Source organism: Diabrotica virgifera, chromosome 10 (genome assembly GCF_917563875.1).
Source record: "Diabrotica virgifera virgifera chromosome 10, PGI_DIABVI_V3a".
Classification (NCBI taxonomy): Eukaryota; Metazoa; Arthropoda; class Insecta; order Coleoptera; family Chrysomelidae; genus Diabrotica; species Diabrotica virgifera.
In genome coordinates this window covers 118,616,650-118,644,281 of record NC_065452.1, presented here as the reverse complement: position 1 = coordinate 118,644,281, position 27,632 = coordinate 118,616,650, and the positions used below count along the sequence as shown (strand labels likewise).

At 34.6% G+C, this 27,632-nt stretch overlaps 1 protein-coding gene across 1 annotated transcript; it reads left to right on the top strand.

Annotated features, from left to right (window-relative positions):
* Positions 1-881: 881 nt before the first annotated feature.
* Positions 882-25,799, top strand: LOC114330791 (AP-2 complex subunit alpha). Its single transcript, XM_028280200.2, has 15 exons — positions 882-1,049; positions 1,172-1,256; positions 2,015-2,226; positions 9,102-9,295; positions 9,392-9,623; positions 9,809-9,917; positions 10,507-10,660; positions 10,714-11,070; positions 12,284-12,416; positions 12,480-12,970; positions 21,309-21,476; positions 21,529-21,797; positions 21,860-22,004; positions 22,099-22,306; positions 25,463-25,799. The coding sequence occupies exons 2-15, from the start codon at positions 1,193-1,195 to the stop codon at positions 25,538-25,540; spliced, it is 2,814 nt and encodes a 937-aa protein (XP_028136001.1). The 5' UTR covers positions 882-1,049; positions 1,172-1,192; the 3' UTR covers positions 25,541-25,799.
* Positions 25,800-27,632: the final 1,833 nt, after the last annotated feature.

Here is a 27,632-nt window from a genome sequence, read left to right as displayed (position 1 = left end):
AGAGAAACCTATGTTCCTCAAATATCTCGATTTTTTTCCTTCGGGAAAAAGAAAATGCATAAGAATATGAAAGTTAAAGACACAACTTTCCAGAAATTCATAAGAGAAATCCATGTACCAAGTTTAAAGTCTCTAGGATGTTTTCAAGAAAAAGTAAAGGCCTGGGAATATGCTAAGGAGAAGACCTAATGAACCCAGAATCAACAGGGTTCTTCCTTATACCAAGATGCATAGGACTATTAAGTTTCAAAGCTATAGGACAGGACTTTTCCTTAAAGAGTAATATTTATACTTAATACTTAAGGAGGAGGACTCCAAATTCAATAGAGTTCTCCCTAACACCAAGGGGATCTTGAGGACCATCTTTCCAAATACTAAGAATTCTCTTTAAAAAAGGGAAAGACATGAGAATATGAGAAGAAGAAGATATATTGACCCAAAAATCATTAGTACTTTACCTTAAACCATGATGAATCTACATAATATTAAGTTTGAAGACTCTTCGACTTTTCTTCAAGAATTATTGCACAGACAGACGAACGGACAGATATGATTTCAATAAGGACCTGTTGGGTAATGATTAATAACCATCCAATAAATAAATAACCATCCAAATGTTCGTATATAGGCAACTAGTAATGTCACTGTACGTAATGCTGGTGAAGTATATTAGAATATAAGTATTTCAAGATTTTACTGTAATCTGTAATTATTATGGTTTGTGATAGAATAAAAGGTCTAAACTGAAATTAAAATATTTTTTACATTAGCTTTTAGAGATGTTTATTGCAAAATTATTATTCATTTTTAATGGTTAAATTCCCAATGTCGTCAAGGCACTCATTCAGTGAATTGATTTTAATTTTTTCTCGTAGTGTGCGGTGATGTGACACTGACAGTGACAGTCTTGGCATTTTAATACTGCCAAATAAAGCGGAGCAGAAATTGAAATTATTTTAAAGAAATATTATTACAATTAGTTAAGTATAATCGGTATTGAAGAAAGTTAAGGTTTCTGTAAATATTAATTGACATACTTTGGATATAAGGTATTAACTTTTCAGTAAAAGTTCATTGATATACTATCACAATATTATCTTAGGGGGAGGATCTTGTTTGATCCTATTATTAATTTGTATTAAAGAGATTTGATTGAAATTAATTGTTTTAGTTGCTGGTTATTGGAGTAATCATGCCAGCTGTCCGTGGAGATGGCATGAGAGGCTTGGCTGTCTTTATTTCAGACATTAGAAACTGTAAGTATTAATATTTCACTTCCTAAAATATTTAAGAGTTTAAAAGTAGTTCCAGTACAATTATTCTGTGTAATACTGATAATATTGCTTACATTTATTATCATTATCCTGGTATCACAGATTCTACACATTTCGGTTGACCAAAAGACCAATAACTCTTGTAGTGTTCGATACCTTTAAAGTTTTCTATCATCCTTAAATTATTCAAATAATTCTTATCAGATGAGCTGTATACACTATTTAATTGGCTTGTTGCTGTGAATTCTAATTCATATACAAGTTATATACATGGTATCTAGGTCGGTATACTCCTTTTTCACAAACTATGCTAAAAATTTTACAAAGAAATATTCGTAAGATTGTATAAGATCTACATGAGTGATTGTTATATACAAGTGGTGGCTAACAGTAATGAATTTAACAGATTAACTGCATATTTTGTTTCTAAAATAGTCTTCACGCGTATTATCCCGTTTACTACCAAGGGGGTATTTAAGTTTCGTCCTCATAGAACATAGCTATTTAAATTGCCATTATGTGCAGTATGCTCCCCGGCTCACGGGTGAGGCACTGGTCTATGGGAAAAATCAATGTGGCTCATATATGAGTCGCTTGGTAGTGAACGTGTTAAATAAGTAAACAAGTTATTTTTCTAGCTTAATATGGTGTATAGAATCTTGTTATAATATCATTTCTAATTGTGTGACCTAGTAGCTATCTGAACTGTAGTTATCTTCATTAACCTTTACATTTTTCAGGCAAAAGCAAAGAAGCGGAAATAAAAAGGATTAACAAAGAACTAGCTAATATCCGTAGCAAATTTAAAGGTGATAAAACCTTAGATGGCTATCAAAAGAAAAAGTATGTCTGTAAGTTACTCTTCATATTTTTATTGGGTCATGACATTGATTTTGGTCATATGGAAGCTGTAAATCTTCTCTCCTCGAATAAATATTCCGAGAAACAAATAGTGAGTAATATTTATATATTATTATATTAGATTAAATGTAATGCATGTCCACATATTTTTATTATATGTAGTTTCCTCCAGAATCTGGAGGTCTAGAATATTTAACCTTCGGTCAGGCCCATCGAATCTGTGAGATTAAATACTTAGATATTTGGTGTGCCTATGGGTAGCGTATTTATTTGGTGATTAAATAACTTGTTTTTTGTGATAATTGTTTATATGGTTGTTTAAAAATTTTATATAAAAATAAAAATGTAACCATTTTTAAAAGGTTTTTATATAGGTACTGGACTTACTTTGTCACTATGTCCGGGGAATCTAATAAACCATTTTAAACATACTTCCAGATTAGGTAGACACCTGAAATTTTCAGACTATCTCAGAACTCGATTAACCGCTTAACGTGCTTACCCGAGTTAACTCGGTTTTAAACTAAGTTTCTATTTTCGCTTAACCAAGTTAACTCGTGTTTAAAATATTTGTACGATATATAAGGCGCCTACGTGTTTTAACTCCTCTAGCGCTAAATAACGGTATCCCCACTTGCATGGGCGGCCATACCTATGGGAAAGGGGGGCCGTGGCCCCCCTAGCTTTTCGGGTGCTTTAAACTATATATGGTTATCCAAAGGATACGAAATGTAATCTGCAACATCTTCACGTCTGCCCCCCCCTAAAAATTTTTATATGGGCGCCCGTGCCCACTTGTTTTTCGTTTCTAATTTTAAACTTTCTACGATCGACTGCCGACTGGGGTGGGATCACGATGAGTAATTATATTTTGCTGACATCACGTTCTGCCCTGACTGTGACGTACCTCTGTGTGTAACCGCTTGTTTTAGAGTGTATCACACTGTTAGCAATATTTAACATTATTATACTTGAATAATTGCGATTTTCTTCTCTTACTTGTAGTATTTTGTATGTAAAAATTTACGACTGAGTTAACTCGGGTGAGCGCATGAGGGTATTTGATATTTTATATTTTTCTAAAAATATATGCGTTTTTTTACTTTAGATTATATCTAGTGACAATAGTCTTGTTCGTAGTTTATTTTACTGTAATAAAATAAATAGGTAATTTTTTGATGTATTTTTGCAAATAAATGTGTGCGTTAAGCGGTTAAAATGCAATACATTTAACAGTTTTTGTATAGATGCATTGACTTTTATTTTTTATTTTAATCCATGTTAAGTCTAAATAATGCAATGACATTTAGATCTAACTTATATGTCAAAGACTTATCTGAATATTATATTAAATTAAATAGTGATCTAATGGCTAGGATATCTGGCATTCACCCATGAGGCTCGGGTTCAATTCCTGGTATCGGAAATCCTTTTTGTTTTTAAAATTGACATTTTGATTTGAAAAAGATTGTTTTTTATTATACTTTTTATATTGTGTCCTATAAATAATAAAAACGTGGTATTATAAAAAGTTCTTTTTTTATAAAAGTGTAATTATTATTAATTGAATAGTCTTCTTCTTCTTCTTATGCAATCCACTAATGGATGTTCGCCATCATGTTTGAGCATTTTTCTCTATCCCTTGCAGTATGTATTAAGTCTCCTATATTTCTTAGCCCTGACCATTGTTGGACATTACGGAGCCATGACATTTTCTTCCTGCCCACTCCCTTCTTCCTTCGATCTTCCCTTCAATTAAGGTTTTCAGAAACTGGTATCTTTCGTTTCTAATTAGGTGCCCCCAGGTATGTCGTTTTTCCCTGTTTAATTGTGCATAGCAGTTGTCGTTCTGTACCAATTCTTCTCAGGACTTCTTCATTTGTTATTCGTGCAGTCCAGGGAACTTTAAGCATTCGTCGATAAATCCACATCTTAAATGCCTCTAGCTTATTCATTGTGTTTATTTTTATTAAAGTCCATCCTTCCATGCCATATAGGAGCACCGACCATATATAGCATTTCGTGATTCTTAGTCTTAGGTTCAGGTTAAAGTCAGAGTTCGTAAAGATGTTTCTGAATTTCATGAATGCACTTCTGGTCCTTTCTATCCGACATTTAATTTCCATATCCGACATCCAGTCTTCACATAGCCAGGTTAGGTACTTAAATTTTCTTACGCGCTCTACATCTTGATTGTTATATACTAGTCTTGAATTTTGATGTTGACATGATTGACGGCTGATTATAAAGAACTTCGTCTCTTTTATGTTGATGCTAAATCCCATGTTCTCGCTATGTTCTCCAATTTGATTAAGAAGGTTTTGGAGGTCTTCTATACTGTCTGCTATTAAGACTGAGTCATCCACATATCGTATATTATTGACCCATGTACCATTTACTTTGATGCCGCTTTCACATTCCTCAATAACTTCCTGGAAGATATGTATTTTCTGAATATATATTGAACAGTAGTGGGGAGAGAATGCATCCCTTTCTTACACCTCTGAGAATTTTTTGAGCTTGCGTTGTTTCATTATCCACCTTGACGACAGCTGTTTGATTCCAGTAAAGAGCTTCTATCCAATGAATGTCTTTTTGATCTATTTTGAGTTGTTTTAGTATATGTACGAGTTTATGATGTTGTACTCGATCGAAGGCTTTTTCATAATCTATAAAGCACATCATTACATATTTCCTTTGATTGTAGCAGTTCTACTAACTAGTGCTTCCCTGGTACCCAGGCCTTTTCTAAATCCAAATTGTGAGCAACCAATAACCTTATCGCATTTTGGGGAGATTCTGTAGTGAAGAACTTTGACGAATAATTTTAGAGAATGGCTCATCAGACTTATCAGTCGGTGGTCTTTACACTTTGTTGCATTGTTCTTTTTTGGCAATTGAATAGTACAGGTTGTTAATTTTTGTTAAGTTTAGGCAGAAATTTATTTTTAATCTCACTCTCACAGATGAAATACATCCGAATGTGTTAGGATTTTATTGTGCCCGACCGAAGGTTAAAACTGTAAACCTATCTAATGTGCTAAAATTGTTCTCTTTAGTATTGAAATTTGTGTCAAATTGTTCTATATTATGTGTTGTTGTAACACTGTACAAAAATAGCTGGCAAATTGTATACAACTAACTGCTTTGTTAATTCAGAGAGGATGAATATTTTCCCACTTTTTTTAATTTTTCCATTGAGTACCCAGAATGGGTGTCTCCTCACCATCTTGGACTAGTGTATCTATACCTGTCCACTTGTTTATGTAATTCAGTTGAAAAGTATTTGCTCTCAATCTACTTTTACCTCCAATATCTCCTTCAAGGCTTTTCTATCAATCTATTAGAAGTTATTTTTCTTGATGTGCCTGTCCATGACAAATTTTGGCGATCATCATAGCAATCTCTATCTGCAGCAGCAGCATTCTTCTTTTTCCTGTACCTTGCTTTCCTAATATTTTTCCTTACAGGATCGCTTGGTCATATCTACATTAATTTCACGTAATGTGATCGAAGTATTGTAACTTTCGAGATTTAATGGTGGTTAGTAGGTCATGGTTCATCTTCATTCTTCTGAGGACCTTGTCATTTTTAACTAGGTCAGTGCACAAAATCTCAAGTATTCTCTGATGTAGCCAGATCTCAAATGCTTCCAATCTTATGCACATATCTTCGTTCAACATCCACCATTTTAACAGAAAAAAGAACAGAGAAGACGGAGCATCACACCATTCTTACTTTTATACTAAGAGAGAGGTTGTGCCTCGAGAAGAATGCCCCTATTTGGTTGAAGGTTGATCTAGCTTTTCTGATGTGCTAGTATCTCTTGCTTGTTGCTCCATTAGACATTTATTATGGTGCAGAGTTAGTTGTAGTGCGTCATTCTTTCTAGTGGGGTTTGATTGATGTAAACTTGACCTTCTGTTATCTTTTTCTTGCTAATTATTATAAGTTTTGGCTTCTTTACATTTATATTGAGTCCATATTTTTGACTGTAATAAGTGATTTTGTTCATAAGGACTTGTAGGTCTTCTAGGTTGTCCACAAATACTATGATGTCATCTGCATATCTGATGTTGTTTAGTTAGTACCAGTTTTTTTTTTTTGGAGGTCGTCTGACATATGTCTCCGATGGCACTGCAGCCTCATGGGCTTATTGTGCCAACCATCCTACCTTTTATGTCACCCAATCCACAAGCTTGGTTCCACGTACCAAATTGTACATCCCTAGCATGGGTTGGGTGGCATATTCTGCTGGACTTAATTTTGGTTGTCCATAAATAGCCTGCCTCTTGTGATCCAAAGCCTCACACTCGTACAGTACATGATATGCTGTTTCAGTTCCCCTATTGCACAGTCTTCAGTTAAGGTTCCCTTCGTACAGCCCAATTCTATTCAGGTGTCCTTTCAGGGCACAGTGACCCGTGAGAAGACCTGTAATTATGCGGAGCTGACTCCTATGTAATTTTATTAGTTCCTCAGCTCTCCGTTTTGAGGTTTCCCGTATTAAGGGCCTCCCGTGTCGCTGACCAGGTACGTTCCCCCAGTATTCTTTGTGTTTGTTTTTGACCCATTCCCTGACTTGTCCCCTAATTATTGTTTTAGGTACTCCTAGAGCAGGTTCTGGGCCCAAATATGAAGTTGATGAACCGTTCCTTGCCAGCTCATCTGCTTTCTCATTACCGTCTATCCCGGTGTGTCCTGGCACCCAGAATAGAGTTACACTATTTCTTTCGGCCAGTTCTTCCAGTTCTTGCCGGCATTCCCATACCAGCCTTGACGTCACTTTCGGGCTCATTAGTGCCTTCAGTGATGCTTGGCTGTCTGTGAGTATATTGATCCGTCTATTTTCATAGGCCCTCAAGTTGTTCATTGTGACACACTGCAGAATTGCGTACATTTCCGCTTGAAACACAGTTGTGTATGTTCCTAGTGAGAAACTGAGTCCTACATTCTGTTTCACTAAAAATACCGGCTCCAGTGCCTTCATCAGTTTTTGATCCGTCCGTATACCAGATCGTTCCCCTGATTTTGCTACTGATGCTGTTCCACTCCCTTCGGTCATTGATTTCTATTCCGAAGTTCCTATTAAATGTGTATTTTGGTACCATGTGGACAGTGTATGTATCAGATATACTTACCCCACCTTGGTTCCAAATCTGATTATGCCCAAGGTTCTCATATTATGTATCCCTTGGTTTTCCTTGCAGCCTGTATGCTCCCATCCTCGCTTCCCCTTTGATGAATATATCAAGAGGGGGTAGGTCTAACAGGGTTTCCAGTGCCGCCGTCGGTGTTGTTCTTATTGCTCCCGTTATTCCCAAGCATGCAAGTCTTTGTATCCTGCTTATCTTGTTTATAACGGTTCTTTGCTGCATCTTTGTCCACCATACCAAGGATGCATATGTTATCATGGGTCTCACTATCGTTGTATATGTCCAGTACGCCATTTTCGGACAGAGTCCCCATGTTTTTCCATGTGTGGTTAGCATTAATGTCGCCTCCGCTCTTTTAATTACTCTTTCAAGCTGTCGGTTCCAGGTAAGTTCTGGGTCCAGTATAACCCCTAGATACTTTACCTCTTTAGACAGCTCCAATTGTTCACCATTAAGGATCAGAGGCCTTGAGTCCTCCAGCTTCCTTCTTCTGGTGAACGCAATTGTGACTGTTTTGGAAGGACTGACTCTCAGCCCTTCTTCCTCAGTCCATTTGGTGACAATATTAAGGGCCTGCTGCATGCGTTCCCTTACTATGTTTTGGAATTTTCCCTGAACAAGGACTACCAAGTCGTCTGCATAGCCCAGGGTTTCATGGCCGTTCAATTCCAGGGACTCAAGCAAATCGTCCATGACAAGGTTCCATATTAGCGGGGACAGAACACCTCCCTGCGGACACCCTCGTCGGACCTGGGCGATAATGCTCTCCCCTAGAATGGACGTATATACGAGTCTCTGTTGTAGCATGTGGTCTATCCACTTGCAACAAATTTCATCGATCCCTTTTCTCCTCGATGCTCTTGAGATTGTTTCTAAGGATATGTTATTGAACGCTCCTTCTATGTCCAAAAAGGTCGCTAATAATACCTCTTTGTGCTTGAGAGACTAGTACCAGTTTAGTAGAATGCCTTTTTCAGTTTCATACAAAGCTTCAATGAATATTCGTTCAGAGTAGAAATTGAAGATTACAGGGGACAAAATACAGCCTTGTCTCACTTCATGCATGAGTTTTACATATTCTGTGTGTTCACCTTCAACTCTGCGACTTGTGGTCTGATTCTAGTAAAGGTTACCAATTATTTTCAGGTCTTGGTTAATTCCTGATTCTTTTAGTGTTTACATCATCTTGGCATGCTGTACTTGATCAACCGCTTTCTCGTAATCTACCAGAAATGCATAACATACAATCAGAAGTTAGCTATCAGCTAACTATCAGTTACAGTGCTGTCATGAAAAATAGGCACAGATGTCTTCTAATCTTTAACTATTTAAAGGCATTACGTTATCATGACTTCATTAGTTAAACTTTCTTGTACTCTTCCATTTCTCTCTTCTGCCATTCTTGCCTATTCTGTTAATGAAAGGATGTGACAATGTGTTTTTTATTTTTTCCATTCTCTCAACAGAAGCTCTTAACTTAATAAAGTAGACCCTAACCTGTCGCTCCCCTCCTTGTGAAATATATCTTAAGATGAAATTCACTTAATATTTTTTACTTACTGAGGTAAGTAGGACATACTCCCTGCTGTAGCAGAGCTGGAAAGATACCATCCTCCTCAGAAGACTGTAGTCTTTTGCAGTCTCAATTATTTTGTCTTTGAGATAGATCAGAGTATGGAGTATCCGTAGAGTAGGGTAACATAAAATATACCACTAATACTCTTTGCATGCCAAGCTCTTCATTGCATAGCCAGAAACTGAAAACGTCTTATGTAAAACTGCTGATATAGACCCTATTTTTTTGTTTTAGGGATATTTGTTTATCTCAGTTCTAGTCAACACAAATAGTGAACTCATCAAACTTATTATTCAAAGCATTAAAAATGATCTTGCTTCAAGAAATCCTATCCATGTTAACCTGGCATTGCAATGTATTGCTAATATCGGTAGTAAAGAAATGGCTGAAGCATTCGGAAATGATATTCCTAAGCTATTAGTTTCTGGGTAAGTAATTTTTTACTGTTCTTTTCAATTTGATGTGAACTTGTGCTACCAGGGGTTATGATCAGAATACACAAATGTTACCAATTCATATTTCAGAGATACTATGGATGTTGTGAAGCAAAGTGCTGCTCTCTGCTTGTTACGTTTGTTCAGAACCTCTCAAGACATTATCCCAGGAGGAGAATGGACTTCTCGAATAATTCATTTGTTGAATGATCAGCATATGGGTGTAGTCACTGCTGCTACTAGCTTAATAGATGCTCTTGTGAAGAAAAATCCAGAGGAGTACAAGGGATGTGTATCATTGGCTGTCTCTAGACTAAGTAGAGTAAGTGTAACTAATAGTAACTAGTAAGTAGTAAAATTAGTGTAACTAATATCTAACACTTTCTATTTTATATTTAATTTGTGTAGTATAGTGTTTTCTAAATATCTTCCATATCATTTTAATTTATTTTATATTAGTTATTTGTATTTTGGGTGAGCAGAAAATATGTTTACTTTTTCTTTCAGATTGTTACAGCAAGTTATACTGACCTACAAGATTATACCTACTATTTTGTACCTGCACCTTGGCTGTCAGTAAAGTTGCTTCGGTTACTACAAAATTATACACCTCCAGGTAAGACATAAATTAAGTTAGGTTACACAATTTTATCTTCTCTTCTATAAAATTCTATTAAATACTTAGTAAGCAGGTATAGGAGGATTTGCTACCTCTAGGACATGGTATTGTAGCTGCTTTAAGTACGGAGCCCTCTAAAATGGCATACACTTGGCCAGTGTCTCTTGTTGAGGTTTCTTCTCACTGCTTATGTAGGACTTACTAGTACATAGGGAAAATATGGAGTGAGGTGTCACTTCACCCCCATTGTTGTTAATAAGTGGGGAGAATTTTGAGTCACTGAATGTGGTGGATTGTAGAAACAATAGCAACCGACATTCAACCCAAGGATATTGATGGGTGAAGGAGAAAGCCACCAATAAGTAGGAAAAAAACACGTATCTGCAATTAAGTATAATTAAGTTTCCCTGTCTCAACTAAGTAATTTCGGAAGTAAAAAAAGTAGGAAAAGTCAACTTACCCTTACTCAAAAAACCTGTTTGTAGCTCTCATACTCACTACATTGATTTATGTAGCCATGTTGAGCATGTAAAATAAAACTTAATAAAAATTGATCTTTTGGTTATTTTTATTTTAAACTTTGTAGCTGAAGATCCAGGAGTTAGAGGAAGGTTAAATGAGTGTTTGGAAACAATATTGAACAAAGCTCAAGAGCCACCTAAATCAAAGAAAGTCCAACACTCAAATGCTAAGAATGCTGTTCTCTTTGAGGCCATAAGTCTTATTATCCACAACGATAGGTATATAGTTGCTTTTATTATTTTTTTATTTGTACCAAGTATCAAATTTCTAGTGAGGCGAATCTTCTTGTAAGAGCGTGTAACCAACTGGGCCAGTTTTTGAGCAATCGGGAGACCAATTTGCGATACCTTGCTCTTGAATCAATGTGCCATTTAGCAACCTCTGAATTTTCCCATGAAGCTGTCAAGAAGCACCAAGAAGTTGTTATACTGTCCATGAAAATGGAAAAGGATGTATCTGTTCGCCAGCAAGCAGTAGACTTACTCTACGCTATGTGCGATAAGAGCAATGCGGAAGAAATTGTACAAGAGATGCTAAATTACCTTGAGACTGCTGATTATTCTATTCGCGAGGAAATGGTATTGAAAGTTGCTATCCTTGCAGAAAAATATGCTACTGATTATACTTGGTAAGTATATCATCATCATCAATGGCGTTACAACTTTTCGTGAGTATTTGCTGCGTTTACTATTACCTTCCATGTTTGTCGGTCCTGTGCCACTATTTCCCATTTTCTCCAGGTCTCTGACTGCATCTTTCCACCTTTTTCTAGGCCGTCCTACAGACCTTCTTCCATCTGGCCTTTCCCAAAATACACAGCGTGGTAAGTATAAATGTTAGAATATTATTTTTCGTGCTTATTTTTTCGGTATACGGAAGGTTTTCAATAATAAAAAGAAGAAATAAAACTCTAGGCAACAGAAGAAGTGTTAAAAATGGGCAAAAAGAGGCGGAAAATAAGGAAATATGTCTTACATATTTTGTATATGGGAATAAAGAATGACTGGCAGAACCTTTGACAAACGCATAGCAGAACACAAAAGGGCTTTCAACAATAGAAAAACAGATTCTACATACCGACGGTTAAACTGCAAAACCTCGTAAGTCGATTTTGGTTCGTTTGACTTTTATACTTTGTTGGTTTATAATTTTACATATCTTTTAAACTACGAAAGCTTGTAAGTCAATATTAAAATTTAATGGTACTAGTAAAATTTTAATATTGACTTTCGTAGTTAGTCAATATTAAAATTTAATGGTACTAGTTAAATTTTAATATTGACTTTCGTAGTTTAAAAGATATGTAAAATTATAAACCAACAAAGTATAAAAGTCATAACGAACCAAAAATCGACTTACGAGGTTTTGCAGTTTTACCGTCGATACGCACTTCATCTTCTAGACCATAATCATTCTTTTAATGAACAGTTGCAAATTCTTCATATTTATAATAAAGGCCTTAAGCCTTAAGCTATCTTTATTAGAATCTATGGAAATTAATAAATTGAAAAATACAGATATAATTCTGAATGACCAACTCGAGACAAACAGCTCCCCACTACTCAACCTCTTCAGTTAAAGACTTTAAAAATGCAAACACATAGTAAACTAAATCACTTGAGAAAGGCACTCTGCCGAAACAGCTGTAGTCACATAGTTATAATAATTTTGTGGAAGTATAGAAAACAGACGTTTTCAGTGTTTAATTGTTAAATAAAGAATGAATTGTAATCATGACATTTTTATTTGTTTTTGACATTAAGATTGTCATTGTGGTTTCTGTTTTACATAAAAAATAATAATTATTTGATACTTTGAATAACATCTGTCGTTGTTTTTAGGTACGTAGATGTAATTTTAAATTTAATACGTATTGCTGGTGATTACGTATCCGAAGAGGTTTGGTATCGAGTGATTCAAATCGTAATAAACCGAGATGAGGTGCAAGGATATGCTGCAAAAACAGTATTTGAAGTAAGGTTTTGTATATTAGAAAGGTATACACAGGTATATTAACGATAAACAATTAAATTGCAGGCATTGCAAGCACCCGCATGTCACGAAAATATGGTAAAGGTCGGAGGATACATTCTAGGTGAATTCGGAAATTTGATTGCAGGCGATCAAAGATCTTCCCCATTAGTTCAATTCCAGCTTCTACATTCCAAATACCACCTTTGCTCACCCATGACTCGGGCTCTTCTACTCTCCACTTACATTAAATTCATCAACCTCTTCCCTGAAATCCGCACACAAGTCCAGGAGGTCTTCAAACAGCACAGCAACTTACGCTCAGCTGATGCCGAGCTCCAACAAAGAGCATCAGAATACCTCCAACTGAGTATTATTGCTAGTTCTGATGTTCTAGCGACTGTCTTAGAAGAAATGCCTGCTTTCCCAGAAAGAGAGAGTTCCATTCTTGCCGTGTTGAAGAAGAAGAAGCCAGGACGAGTACCAGAAAATGAGATTAAAGACAGCAAGAGCCCGACACCAGTCTCAACTCATACAAATGATACGAATAATACAAAGTAAGAACAAATAATTTTATAATAACGAAATGCTTTAGTCCATTGAAATGTTATATTTTTTAGGCCATTTGCTAGAGGAGTCAATTTTATTTTTTTTAATGTGTATGGGAGTCAGTAGAAGCTTAAGTTCAAGTTTTTGGGGTCGCACCCTTGTCCCCCGGCCGTCATCTTGGAAAAGAGGTGCAAAGGGGTTTCGCGCTGTATCTCGTAAACTACGAACCCTACAGAAAATTTAATACAACATAAAATGTAGCAAATTAAATTTTGTACAATTTTGTTTCTATTACTTTTTATCGTCAAGTGACGAGCAAAAAAGATATAAACAAACATGAGTGAAAATTTTTTAGCGAGTTTCCTTTTGGAGGTTCTAACTTTTTTTCAGTTATTTTACAATAAAATAACATTATAGAAATTTTGTAGAGGGTTTTTCAGCGAACAATTTTCACTATAAAGTTGTTTAGTTTTATTTATTTATATAGGTTTTGCAGTGTTCCAAATTGGATCAGATTCTCGAATGCTCGTAGAGATGCAATAAAAACAAAACGTTAGGCTTAATTTTCTATTTTTATATTTTTTTATTCATACAATTTATTATGATCTTAATATTTCTATGCTATGATTAAACTATTTTTGACCCTTTTCCCCACCACCCATGAGGTAGAGCCTGGAGGCGCGTTTTTTTTTTGTGTGGTATCCCCAGTGGGCCTAATACACGGACGATTTCTAGACAAAATAATATTATTTATTATTATATATTGAAAAAAATCTATCATAGTTATTGTTTTTCATGTTTTTTCGATGGTCCAGGCTGCGAGTTAAGATCTAAATCAGTATCCGAGCTGGAGGCTTTAGATTGGTATCCAATATTTTCCAGCCCCAATCTTTCGGATCTCATTGTTGACCGAGCCATGACTGAATCTGGTGATACACTTGGAGACTGTGAAAACGGGCTGCATCTGATGTTGGAGGAAGTGAGGAGAGATTAAATGCATTTTTTGTCACTGTCCTAGCGAATAGTTTGTATCTCACGGTGTCCAGAGAATAGTCTTTATTTCCGCCATATAAAGAGAAGAAAAAACGTTCGCCAACAACACTAAGTAAAGCTCGACTTTCTCACTGACCAGTAATGTTGTTCCACTAGCTAACTCAGGATGCTTCTGCAAAATTTTTATGAATTTTACTTTGCCCATGTTATACAGTGCTGACGTTGTGTCGCATCCTGAGAAGGCATGGAGAAACAGCAAATTCTCTGCAATTACGTAGTCATATATAAAACTTGAAGGACAGTATAATTGTTCGGACGTACGCCCTTTTGAAGGTTTTTAAAAAAATGAAGGACAGTATAATTGTTCGGACGTACGCCCTTTTGAAGGTTTTTAAAAAAATACATTAGATTGATTTCTTCCTAATGCCGTGAACAAGACAAGGATGTCGATGTCTTCTGCTATGATTGTCACCGAATCAAACGAATTTGATGCAGTAAGCGCACAACGGGCGATGACAGCATCTGCATCAGATTCAGCCTGGTCGACACTAAAACCCACCTCTGATAGAACAGTCTTCAGAAGGCATATGAAGTTAGCTTTGTTCGTTTCATTGTCAAGAAATTTTTCTTGCGATAATGTTGGTATCAAAATGTATCAAAATGTACCTCTGTCAATTGGTACTTTTTAGTGCGACGCAAGCGCTGTTAAATCAGAGGATTCCAAATATTCTTCTTATACACAGTATATTTTAGCGTACAACTTTATTAGTATGAAAGATATTTATTATACATTAAATTAAACAAAGCTTAACAAAAATGACAACCATTATTACATTAAAAAGATCAGTCAAGTCAGACATATTGGATCATGAGTCAAAACAGTGTTACCAAGGTGACAGAAGAAAATTAATAAATTACTAATATTGTACCGCTTGTATTTAAATGTACCAACTTTAACACCCTCACTTAATTCATTAATTTTTTAAACCCAATCCTACTGCGCATGCCCAATGTTTCTTCTTTGACAGCACTTTAGTCAAGAAATCAGCTATCATTTCTTCACCTGGTAAGTAACTAACTTCGATCTCACCCCTTTTAACCCACTCCTTTATCTGGTGATATTTAACATCTATGTGTTTACTCCTGGCATGTGACGTATGACTGTTGCAAAGTTGATTTGCACTACTATTGTCATTATAAATAGTGACAGTTCCTGTAGGTGACTTCAGTTCTTTCATCAGCTGTTTAAGAAACATGCATTCCTTTCCACATTCGCTTATTGCCACATACTCTGCAAACGTAGTACTATCTGCTATTGTTACAGATGTTTGCTTTCTAGCTTTCCAACTAATGGCTCCTCCACCTAGCATGAAAACATAACCAGTAAATGATCGCCTATCTACAACACAACTACCATAATCTGCATCGGCATAACCAACCAAATTTTTGTCTTTCTTTGAATATGTGATACCTAAACTGGCTGTACCTTTAAGGTACCTAACAACCCGTTTAGCTGCACTGAAATGCTCCTTGCTATTCGAATTGTTAAATTGGCTGAGATAACTAACAGCGAAACATATATCAGGTCTAGTCCCAACTGCCAAATACATTAATGCTCCTATGAGCTTTTGATAATCTGGGTTCATTTCATTATTTTCAGGTTTTTGAAGTTTAATACCTGATTCTAATGGAGTTGAAACTGAGTTACAATTCTCCAATCCAAATCTTTTTATTATGTCTAAAGCATAGTTCTCTTGATCCATTTTTAAAAAATTATTTTTTCTATCCCTAGTAATTTTCATTCCAAGACATTCCTTAACTGCCCCTAAATCTTTAATTTTAAAAGAGCTTGATAATTTCCCTTTTAGAATTTTAATTTCATGTTTAGAGTTTGAAAAAATGTAAAAATCATCAACATGCAAACCTATAACTATGAAAATACCATTATCCTCTTTTATATATACACAAGGATCCATTTTTGATCTTACAAATCCTATTTCTAATAAAAATGTATGAATTTTGTCATTCCATGACTTAGCAGATTGCTTAAGACCATACAACGCCCTCTTCAATTTGCATACTTTTTCATTTTCCTTTATGAACCCTTCGGGTTGCTCCATGTAAATAGTTTCTGTTAATTCCCCATTCAAAAATGCAGTAGTTATATCTACATGATCTATTTCGTAATCATTTATCGCACTCAACGCAAACAACATTCTTAATGAGGACAATCTCACTACTGGTGCGAATGTTTGATCATAGTCTTTTCCAGGGATTTGTGAAAAACCTTTGGCTACAAGCCTTGCCTTATAACGTTTAGACCCATCTATTGCATTTTTCAATTTATATACCCACTTGCACTTGACAACGTTTCTATTTATTGGTCTATCGACAAGTTCCCATGTATTATTTTCACTTAAAGATTCTATTTCCTCAGCCATAGCATTTTCCCATAAGGATTTATCTGACCTTTCACAGATTTCAGCATAGGTCTTTGGGTCATTAGGCCCAACAGAAAGAAATGAATACTCAAAATCTTCATCCCTTCTAGCTGTTCTAATCCTATTAGGATACCGACCACCAAATGTGGGAGCTATCTGTTCACCCTCACTGACATCATGGACTGTGACTGAATCTTCACCCTCACTGACATCATGGACTGAGATTAAATCTTCACCCTCACTAACATCACCATTCGTATAATCAGGAAATATTTCGTTTTTCTCTTTTTGACCACTTATTTCAGATAATATACAACCTTGGCCATCTGAATGGTCCAAAGTTTCAGATCGATGTGGATTATCTTTACAACTTTCATGAATATTAATATTTTTACTATCAATATTTAATAATTTTGGAGAAAAGTTACTTTTAATTTCATTTTCAAGAAATACTACATTGCGTGCAATAGTTACATGTTTTGGATTGCTTTCAGATACAAACCTATACCCTTTTGTTTCTTCACTATAGCCTACAAAAATCATTGTAGAGGATTTTTTATCAAGTTTATGTCTTTTTACATCAGGAACATGTATCTGTGCTTTGCAACCAAAAATACGTAAATGCGACAGATCTATTTTTTCTTTCCGCCATACTTCTTCAGGAATACCTCCCTGCAAAGCTGCTGTTGGTGAATGATTTTTGAGATAAATCGCTGTATTCATAGCTTCCGCCCAAAAGCGCTTATCTAAATTAGAATCAAATAATAGACAACGTGTCTTTTCAGTTATAGTTCTATTAGTCCTTTCTGCCACCCCATTTTGTTGAGGTGTATAGGATACTGTTAACTGGTGAATAATGCCATTTTCCTTAAGAAAATTTTCCATTTCCCTAGAAGTATACTCACCACCACCATCTGTCCTAAGACATTTTATAGTTTTCCCGGTTTGATTTTCCACCATACTTTTAAATAAGCGAAATGTTGAAAAAACTTCACTCTTATATTTTAGCATGTACCCAAAAACCTTCCTAGAATAATCATCAACAAATATAAGACAATATGCAGCACCTCCCCATGATAACACTTCAAAAGGTCCTTGCAGGTCACTGTGAACGATACCTAAAAGATCCTTTGCCCGTTTACCCCTTTTCGGAAAAGGTTTCACAGTTTGCTTGCCTTCAAGACAAGTAACACATACCTGGTTTGGTTCGTCAACAAAATTAATCCCACCTGCTGTATTTTTTAGCAATCTTAACCCTTTACGATTCAAGTGACCAAGTCTTTTATGCCATAATTCTTGGTCTGATAAAAATCCCTCTTTTACTACCATCATTGATTCTTGTTTCAAATTATGAATACCATACAAACCGTCTTTTTTATTACATGAAAATTCTACTTCACCCCTAACTGAAAAATCAGAACTAGCATATACTGTGCATGCATCTTTATCAAAAACAACAGCATAACCTTTTTCTGTCATTCTTCCAACAGACAACAAGTTAGCTGACAAGTTAGGTACATATAAAACATTAGTAGCGGTTTTAATTAAATTGTTACCTTGTTCAAACTGAATGACAGCCTCACCAATACCTTTTGACTTGACTTCAGAATTATCAGCAACACAAATAGAAGTAGTTGTACTGGAATTCAAATTATGGAAAACAGTCTCATCACAGGCCATATGGGAAGTAGCACCACTGTCAATTATCCAAGATGAAGGGGAAACTGATGTCATCATTGCTCTAGTTAAAAGAGTAGTATTCTTTACACTTTTGTTTGAACTGTCTTTATTTTCTTCCTTCTTCTTTTGGTAAAAATTTGAAGTAGAACCTTGACACAATTTTGGGCAATCAGATTTTTTATGATTAGGGTCACCACACTCATAACATGCAAATTTCTTGGTTACTTTATGCTTATTATATTTCTTCTTAAAAGTTTTATTTTGCAATAGAAGAGCTGTCGTTTGTGGTAATTCTTCCTTAACTCTTCGTCTCTCACTTTCACCAAGTAAAGCATTTTTCACATCTTCAGATGTTGATTTGTCACTTAATTGCTGATTTAGTGCAGCAATAAAACTTTCGAACTCCTCAGACACTCCGTTCCTCATAACAAAAAATATCCATTTATCTTCTATGGCCTCACCTATGTCTGCCAACTTTTGTACTGTTACTAAAATATTGTTTAAATATTCTTCCATTGAGGAACATGAATTTTGGCGCATATTGAAGAATTTTCGTGTGAGTTCATATTTCGTCGCCATACTATTACCTTCAAAGGCTTTTTTAAGATTATCCCATGCTTCTTTGCTACATTTAGCATTGTGAACATGAACATAACAACTTGGTTGGATGCAAAGACATATTTTTGCTAATGCTCTTTGATCTCTTGCTTTGTCAATATCTGATACAATTGGTAATGAACCATTAGCATACCCATAAATATCTTCCAAGATTAAACTCATTCTCATGGCAAATTTCCAGCTACCATAGTTTACCTGTCCTTCAAGTTTATCAATGTTTGGTACGTTTGAAGAAACTGAAGTTACCATTGTTGTGGAATTATTTGAATTACTTGGAGTTGTCATATTGATTAACAAAAACAAGTTAATAAAAAATATCTGTGTGCTTGTAGGAACTGAATGACAAAAATTAGGTTTATCACTTTACAACCTACACTCTTCTACCATGTTAAATCAGAGGATTCCAAATATTCTTCTTATACACAGTATATTTTAGCGTACAACTTTATTAGTATGAAAGATATTTATTATACATTAAATTAAACAAAGCTTAACAAAAATGACAACCATTATTACATTAAAAAGATCAGTCAAGTCAGACATATTGGATCATGAGTCAAAACAGTGTTACCAAGGTGACAGAAGAAAATTAATAAATTACTAATATTGTACCGCTTGTATTTAAATGTACCAACTTTAACAAGCGCTCCCATGACTTTGTTCCTGCGATATCAGGATTTTCGGAATAGCCATAAAATACTATACTTATAGACAATCCATAATGTTGTTTTGTTGCACATACCGAACATACTTATCGAGAATATTGTTAAAAGAGGAATTTCTATCCCAAACTACTTTATGTATCAGAAAACCACCATTGATAACAAATTGGCTTCTATGACAGGGTCGTTCTATTGGTGTAAAGGCATTAAACAAAGATGATTTGGTACCTTTTCTCATTCCATCCTCTGTGAATACTGCCAATCGAAAAGGTGCAAAACTAGTTAAATAATAGCATAGGAATGTTAAGATCATAATAAATTGTATGAATAAAAAATATATAGATAGAAAAGTAAGCCTAACGTTTTGTTTTTATTGTATCCCTATGAGCATTCGAGAATCTGGTTAAGTTTGGAGAGCTGTGAAACCTAGATAAAAAAGAATGTGTGTGTACTTTGTACGCACGTAAGAAGTTATCCTTGCATTATAGATTCCAACGAAATTAATATGTACTTTAAACAGTTTATTTATGTTTTATGTAAATATTAAACTAATTTTAATACTTACTACTTTCCAAAAATTTTTATTAAAACAATACCAAAAATTAAAAAGATAAAAGAATAAAACACACACAAACACATTGAAAAATGCCACAAAGAAATGATTTCTGAACAATAATTGTTGGCAAAAATTTTAACTAAATACGCATTTTCTAAAAATATATAACAAATTATAAATTATATAACAAATATACTTACAATCATAAAATGTCTAAAAAAATAAAAACTTGCATTGGGATTCGAACCCGCGTTTATTCGGGTGCTTAGGATTTGAAGTCGAAGCCTCTACTCATTTTGCCACCTACACGTACCTGTCATGTGCGAAGATAGGTCAACTGAACGTTTTACTGTTTGACAGTTCTGAATTTAATCAAATTAGTTTGATTTTTGTTGAATTAAAATATAACAAAACATAGACTAAGAAAACAATATATTAGATGAAGATTGGTAGAAATTATGTTGGTAATCAATTTATGTAAATCAAAGCATTATCTACTAGATAGGTACATACATTTTCCAAATAGGTAAGTACCTATGTAATTTTTTATTACAATACTGAAACATTTACAATAATTACGTACCTGTTGCTTTTACAAACTATTTAAAAAGTCACTACAATTATAAACTTGCCTTTTTCTCTGTCCTCACAACAATAAAAACTAATATACACAACATTTGTTTACCCATAACCGACATATTGAACAATTATTGACAAGTCATTGTAATTAGCCAATCAGAGCCCATATAACGTTTGAGCTGCGCTCAGGACCAAGACTTTTAATGAATTCGCGCACATATAATTTACTCCCAATGCTCCTAAAGAAGTATAACTTCAATAAATCATCATGTCATCTATCATGTCATTTTATTGTAAAATGAACGGCAAAAGTTATGACCTCCAAAAGGAAACTTTTTACAAAATTTTCTCTTATTTTTGCTTATAACTTTTTTGTTGGTCGCTTGACGATAAAAGTAATAGATATAAAATTGTAGAAAATTTAATTTGCTACATTTTATGTGTTATTAAAATTTTCTGTAGGGTTGCTAGTTTACGAGATACAGCGCGAAAGCCCATTGCTCCCCTTTTTCCAAGATGGCGGCCAGGGGACAAGGGTGGCGACCCCACAAACTTGAACTTAAGCTTCTACTGACCCCTACACATAAAAAAATAAAATTGACTCCTCTAAGGCCCGATCTTTTCATCTCCGGATAAGTGATGGGGAAGTTTATCTGACAGATTTACATGCAATCTGCCAGATAAACTTTCCGATAACTAGTTATTCGGAGGTAAAAAGACCGGACCTAAAAAATGCAATCCTAAATTTAACATTTCAATGGACTACTTGTCAAGTAAGTAAAAATTTTTTAAAATACGAATAAACTTTGTTTTACAGTTCAGGTTCTGCAGATCTCCTGGGATTGTCTAGCCCTGCATCTTCTGTTCCAAACTCGGCAAATACAGGTGTTCTCCTAGATGTATTAGGAGACATATACAGTGGTGGAAAACAAGCAAATAACAACTCTTCTTTGTCCAACAGAAATTGGTCTGTTGATGCCAAAAAGTTAGTGATGTGTTTATTGTATAGTAAATTGTGTTCATATTGACTATTTTAGGTTTGTTTGCAAGAATAATGGTGTTCTCTTTGAAAATGATCTGATCCAGATAGGTGTGAAGAGCGAATTTAGACAGAACTTGGGTCGCCTAGGCTTGTTTTACGGAAATAAAACTAGCACACCGATACATAACTTCATGACTACTTTACAATGGCCAGACGAGAACAATGTAAAATTGGCGATACATATCAAACCAGTTGAACCAGTTCTTGAAGCCGGTGCTCAAATCCAGCAAATGATAAATGCAGAATGCATGGATGACTACACAGGTACTCTTACTCTTTTTTTTTTGGGTTTTGATCGTATTGAAAAACGCAATATATTGTTTCAGATTCACCTAGCATTGCTGTCACATTTGTGTGTAATAAAATGCCCCACAAGATAAATATTAAGCTTCCCTTAACAATAAACAAATTCTTCGAACCTACGGAAATGAACGGCGAATCATTTTTTGCCCGATGGAAAAATCTTGGAAAGTATGTTTTTACTGGAAATTTTTATTACTCTGATATGTCTCTATTCTATAAATATTTAATTTAAGTTCTTACGTGTGGATTTTTTTCTCTTTAGTACTAATCAACAAAGATCTCAAAAAATATTCAAAGCTTCATCTCCAATGGATCTTCAGGCAGCTAGAACAAAAATTATTGGCTTTGGAATGCAACTTTTAGAAGGAATCGATCCAAATCCAGATAATTTCGTATGTGCTGGAATTATCCATATGAGATCACAGCAAGTCGGCTGTCTTCTTCGCTTAGAACCAAATAAGAATGCTCAGGTAAGTAAGCAATACTTATTCTAAATTACTTATTAATGTACTTCTCGCATGTAGGAAATGTCTTATATAGTCGATTCGTTAATCTGAGACACAACTGTCTACACTACAATGACAATAAAAATGCTTCTTCTTCTTCTTATACTTGTTGTAGATCTGTCGATCTGTTAATTCCGATGTTGAAGTATTTCTTGAGAGGTAGACTGCCAGCTATCTCTCCATCTTTTTGGTGGTCTCCTCGGTGGACGCTTGCCTTCTGGTTTTCCTTCTAGAGCAATTCTTGGTAATCTGTGCTCCTCCATTCTTTTTACATGACTGAACCATTCTCTTCGTCTTTGCTTGTCCCATCTGACTACATCTTGCACGCCACATTGTTCCCTGATGATGTTGTTTCGTATTCTATCTCTTCTTGTCTTCCCTGCTATTGCTCTTAGTGTCTTCATTTAGGCTGTTCGTAGCATGCTTTTAGTTTTATTGGTGTCTTCTCTTGATTCAATGCCATAGGTCATAACAGGTCTGATGCAAGTTTTATAAATTCTAACTTTGCTGTCCATTTTCATATATGGATTATTCCAGACCACATCTCTAAAACAACTGGACAAGACGGCGGCCTTGTTAATTTGTCCTCTTAGGTCTCTGGCTGGGTCATGATAACTTGATAACTCTACACACCTAGATATTTGAACTGGTTTAGCTGTTCTATGGGATTCCCCTCTACCACTAGCTTGCATCTAATTGGGTCTTTCGCAATGGTAATGCATTTTGTTTTCTGCGTGGATATGTTCATGTTGAGTCGTCGACATGCTTGATAGAATGATCTAGTTGTCTTTGTAGGTCATCCTCATCCTCTGCAATCAGGGCTGCATCATCCGCGTAGCACACTATACTGATTCTACTGTGGCCGAGTCTGTATCCTAGTTGTAGCGATTCCACATCTTCTATTATTTCATCCATTAGCATATTGAATAGAAATGGACTGAGGCTGTCTCCCTGCCTGATTCCTCCTGGTGTTGGTATGTTGGCCGTAGTGGTGTCGTTTGTTTTAATTTTTGTCGTGTTGTTATTGTTCATTTGTTTTATGACTTCAACAATGTTTGCCTGTATCTTTTTTTGTTTAATTTGCTTTATTATATCGCTAAGTCTGACTCTGTCAAATGCTTTCGTTAGGTCTACGAAGCAAATATATGCAGGTTTGTTATATTCTATCGACTTTTCTTTCACTTGTTTCATGACAACTATTGCGTCCGTCGACGACCTGTCTTTTCTGAATCCTTGCTGTTCTTCTCTGTTCTTTATCTGTGATTCCAATTTACCCTTGAGTATGCCTATGAATAACTTCATTGTCGTATTTAAGAGAGTTATTCCTCTGTAGTTGTCCGGACATAATCTTTGTCCTTTCTTAAAAATCGGTATTGTGATACTGGTGTGTCAATCTCTTGGTATCTCTGCTCTGTCTAAGATTTTGTTAAACAATGTTGTTAAGCAGTTAGTGAGTTTCTGACCGCCCTATTTCAGCAGTTCGTTCGGTATTCACTCAGTACCTGGCGATCGTCTATTCTTTAAGATCTTCATTCTCATTCTCGCTTCTACTTCAGTTTCTTTAGTGATATACCTGTCTTCTGTATTGTAATCGTGTTCGTCATTGGCGTCTTCACCTTTGTAGAGTTCTCTGAAATATTTTTCCCATGTCTCAGTTGGTATCCCCTTTGTCCGTAGAAATTCAGTTACTGTTTTTTAGCATTTTCCAAACTTTCCTCTGTGAGCCATAGATGTCGTGATCCATGTCACTTGTGAACTTGATCCGATGCTCTCTTTTTATTGCTCTTATTCGCGAATTTATTCTGTTTCTTGTTTCTATATATGTAGATGACGCGTTGTTCCTCGTTCCAGTGCTTTTATAACACAGACAGCATTTTCTCTTTTGTTTTGCTAGTTCTTTGACTTCTTGACAAAACCATGGTTTGTTGTTTCTTATTGCGCTTGTGTTTGTTTTTCTTTTGCCGATAGACTCTTCCAATAAAAATGCACTATATAGAAATAAACAAACCAAGACATGTTGAATGTTCGAGGAGCACTCCCAAGTCATGATTTGGGGGTGCTCCTCGTGCTTGTTTATTTATAGTGCATCTTTATTGTGATTGTAGTGTAGACAGTTGTGTCTCAGATTAGCGAATCGACTATATCACGTCTTTAAAGCTTTTCGTCTTGAATGTTTTTTAACCAAGAAACTTGTTTTCTTGGTTATAACATGTATAACATTTTTTAGCAATTCTCGATATTCTCTAATTCTAAAATAAAAATTTGGTTTTGTTTGAGTTTATTTTAATGCCCATTTTCTCTCCTATTTCGTGAATACGATCAAGCAAAATTTGGAAACCTTCAATATTTTTTGACATAATTACTGTGTCGCCTGCGTATCTAGTTACATTAAGTAGTTCCCAGTTGATTTTTATTCCATAGAGCTGTCTCTCAAGTGACTTTTTAAATAACTGGTTCGACTAAACATTGAACAATGTTGGGGACAAAATGCAACCTTGTTTGACTCCTCGTTGTATGGAGATTTCGTCGGTGTAGTTATCTCCAATTTTAACGATAGCAGCCTGATTCCAATACGGATGAGTCTAATATCTTTGTCATCTATTCCTATATTTTTTAGAATCTGCTTTAATTTTACATGCTGTACTTTATCTAATATATACCTTTTCGAAGTCTACGAAACATGCAAATACATCTTTTCTTTAATCACGGTATTTTTGTAATAGTTTTGCGTCTAATTCTGTTGTGAATTATTAGGAAAATCTTCTGTCTGCGACAAAGATGAACTTAAGCCAGCCTGTGGGAATCACTCCGGTGTATCGTATATATTGCATTAAAAAGTTTTACCACTTTTATGTTATCTTCTGTTCAGCAGTTGTTACTTACTGTTCTTCATCAACACAGTTGCAAGCCTTTATATCAAAATTTACATAATTCCAAACTCTTGGTCAAGCTATGTCTTGGTCATGTCATGTTATGTTAGCCACAATTGATTGTGGCTAATATTGTGGAATATTGATTAAGCCACAATAATTGATTGAAATGAACATTACCCAGAATTTCAATAATAAAATATTTAAGTATATTATAATTTTAACTTATTACGTATATTTTTATTTTCAGATGTACAGACTGACAGTCAGATCGAGTAAGGAGTCTGTTTCTATTGAACTTTGTGATCTTCTAGCAGACCAATTTTAAAGTTTAAGGAAGCTAGCAAAGAAGATATTATTGAATAGTTAAGTTTTGTTTGATTATAGAAATTTGTAAATGTTTTCTAAGTTATTTGACAATGTATGTTCTCGCCGTTTTATAGTCCGAACGCTTTTGAAGCTATATGTATATTTTAGTATCTGTTGTTAATAATTGATTGATTGAATTGTATATACGTCGTGTTCATTTTTCTAATTTTTGTATATATGCGTTCTTGGCAAATAAACATATCATATAATAGATCTGAGAGATTCGTTTTAATTAGTAGTATATCTCTATGGAATAATCGTTGAAAAGTTTAAATATAGAGGACCGATACTGACAAAACATTATTGGAAAAAATGTGAAGTCAAGATTGCAGGAGTTACATGAAGGGCAGATACCAACAATGACCATACACTAGTAATAGCAAAATTAAAACAAGAATTACGAATAATTCCAAAACCTGTTGGACACAAGAAACAGGTAATAAACAGACTAACGGAGGATATAAATAAAAGGCTAGAAAATTCATTCAAACAGGAAATAGAAGAATAATGGCAGACCATACACACAGCCACGACGAAAGCAGTGGAAAAGTGTATGGTAATAGTGCAAATAAAGAGGCGTCAAGACTCGAAGAATGTAGGAATGCGTTGTTAGATCTATGTTCCAATATGCAATTACGTCCTTCTAATTGAAATATTGTGAAATATGAAGGTACTATACATGGTATATACCCATGAGCGAAATTCATATTTTTTGACACACCTCGTATAAAATTAACAAAAGTTGATATATCATGGTTGTATCTTAGATTTTAGACCATGCTGAGCTTTTTATGAAGAATAACAAATTTTCGTAAAATTAATAATAAAAGAGTTATCATATTTGTAATAAATAAAAACGATGTTGGGTATTCATAAATTTAAGAAAAATTTGTAAAATATTTTTTTTTAATTAGAAGCATGTAATTGCCAATTTGATCTTAGTTTTCAATTCCAAACAACTTTTCATAATAAGAATTTTCGATATTCAGAGAAATAAATGTACTTTGCCCTTGAACGAAATTAATATTTTTGAAGATATTCTTCTTTAGCGGCGAATCGATTGAGGGTAAAATTTGATTCATCCCCGCGCATGCGCACACCGACAATATGGTATTAATGGTTATACGGGCTCTGATTGGGTGTTGAAATTTTGAAATGATCTGTCAATAATTGTTCAATATGGAGGTTATCGGTAAACAAAAATATTGTATAATATTAGTTTTTATTGATGTGTGGACAGAAATAAAATCAAATTTATAATTATAGTGACTTTTTAAATAGTTTTGAAAAGCCGCAGGTACGTAATTCTAAATGTTTCAGTTGGAAATACCTAATAGTTTCAATACCTATCTATTTGGAAAATGTAAACAAAATAATGTAGTTACCTATTAGTAGGCAATGGTTTAATTTACATAATCTGATTACGAACAAATCTTCATCTCATATATCGTTTTCTTACTCTATATTTTGTTGTATTTTATTTCGACAAAAATCAAACTAATAATTTTATTAAATTCATATAAATTTATGGTGTAAACGTTTAGTTTGTGTATATTCCCACATGACGTATACGAGAGTTTGGTGCAGTTTGAAGTGGCGTCAAATTTCGTACTGCGCGGTAGACGTGAAGTGGGTTCGAGCCCCAAGCAAGTTATTATTTTTTTATTTTATTTTATGATTGTAAGCATATTATTATATAATTTTTGAAGATATTCTTCTTTTTTGAAAGTGGTAGATAAGAAAGTTAGTTTGATTTTTAAATAAAATAAGTACAAATAACCTTTTAAATATATTTACTTCGTTTAAATTACCTATTATATAATAGAAGAATATCTTCTTACGTGCGTACAAAGTACACACACATTCTTTTTTTGACATACCTCGTATAATATTAATAAACTTTGATACCTGATGATTGAATCTTAGGTTTTAGAGCATGCAGAACTTTTTATGAAGAATAACTTTTTTTCGTAAAATTAATAATAAAAAAGTTTCCCATATGTTTCCAACTTAAGTAGATACGCTGTAAATAAACAAATATATGAGCGTTC

Bases quoted from the DNA above. Each gene is read 5' to 3' on its own strand.
- LOC114330791 (XM_028280200.2), top strand. From the start codon at position 1,193: ATGCCAGCTGTCCGTGGAGATGGCATGAGAGGCTTGGCTGTCTTTATT. The intron at 1,257-2,014 runs GTAAGTATTAAT...TACATTTTTCAG, and splicing joins TATTTCAGACATTAGAAACT to GCAAAAGCAAAGAAGCGGAA. The intron at 21,477-21,528 runs GTTAGTGATGTG...TGACTATTTTAG, and splicing joins TGGTCTGTTGATGCCAAAAA to GTTTGTTTGCAAGAATAATG.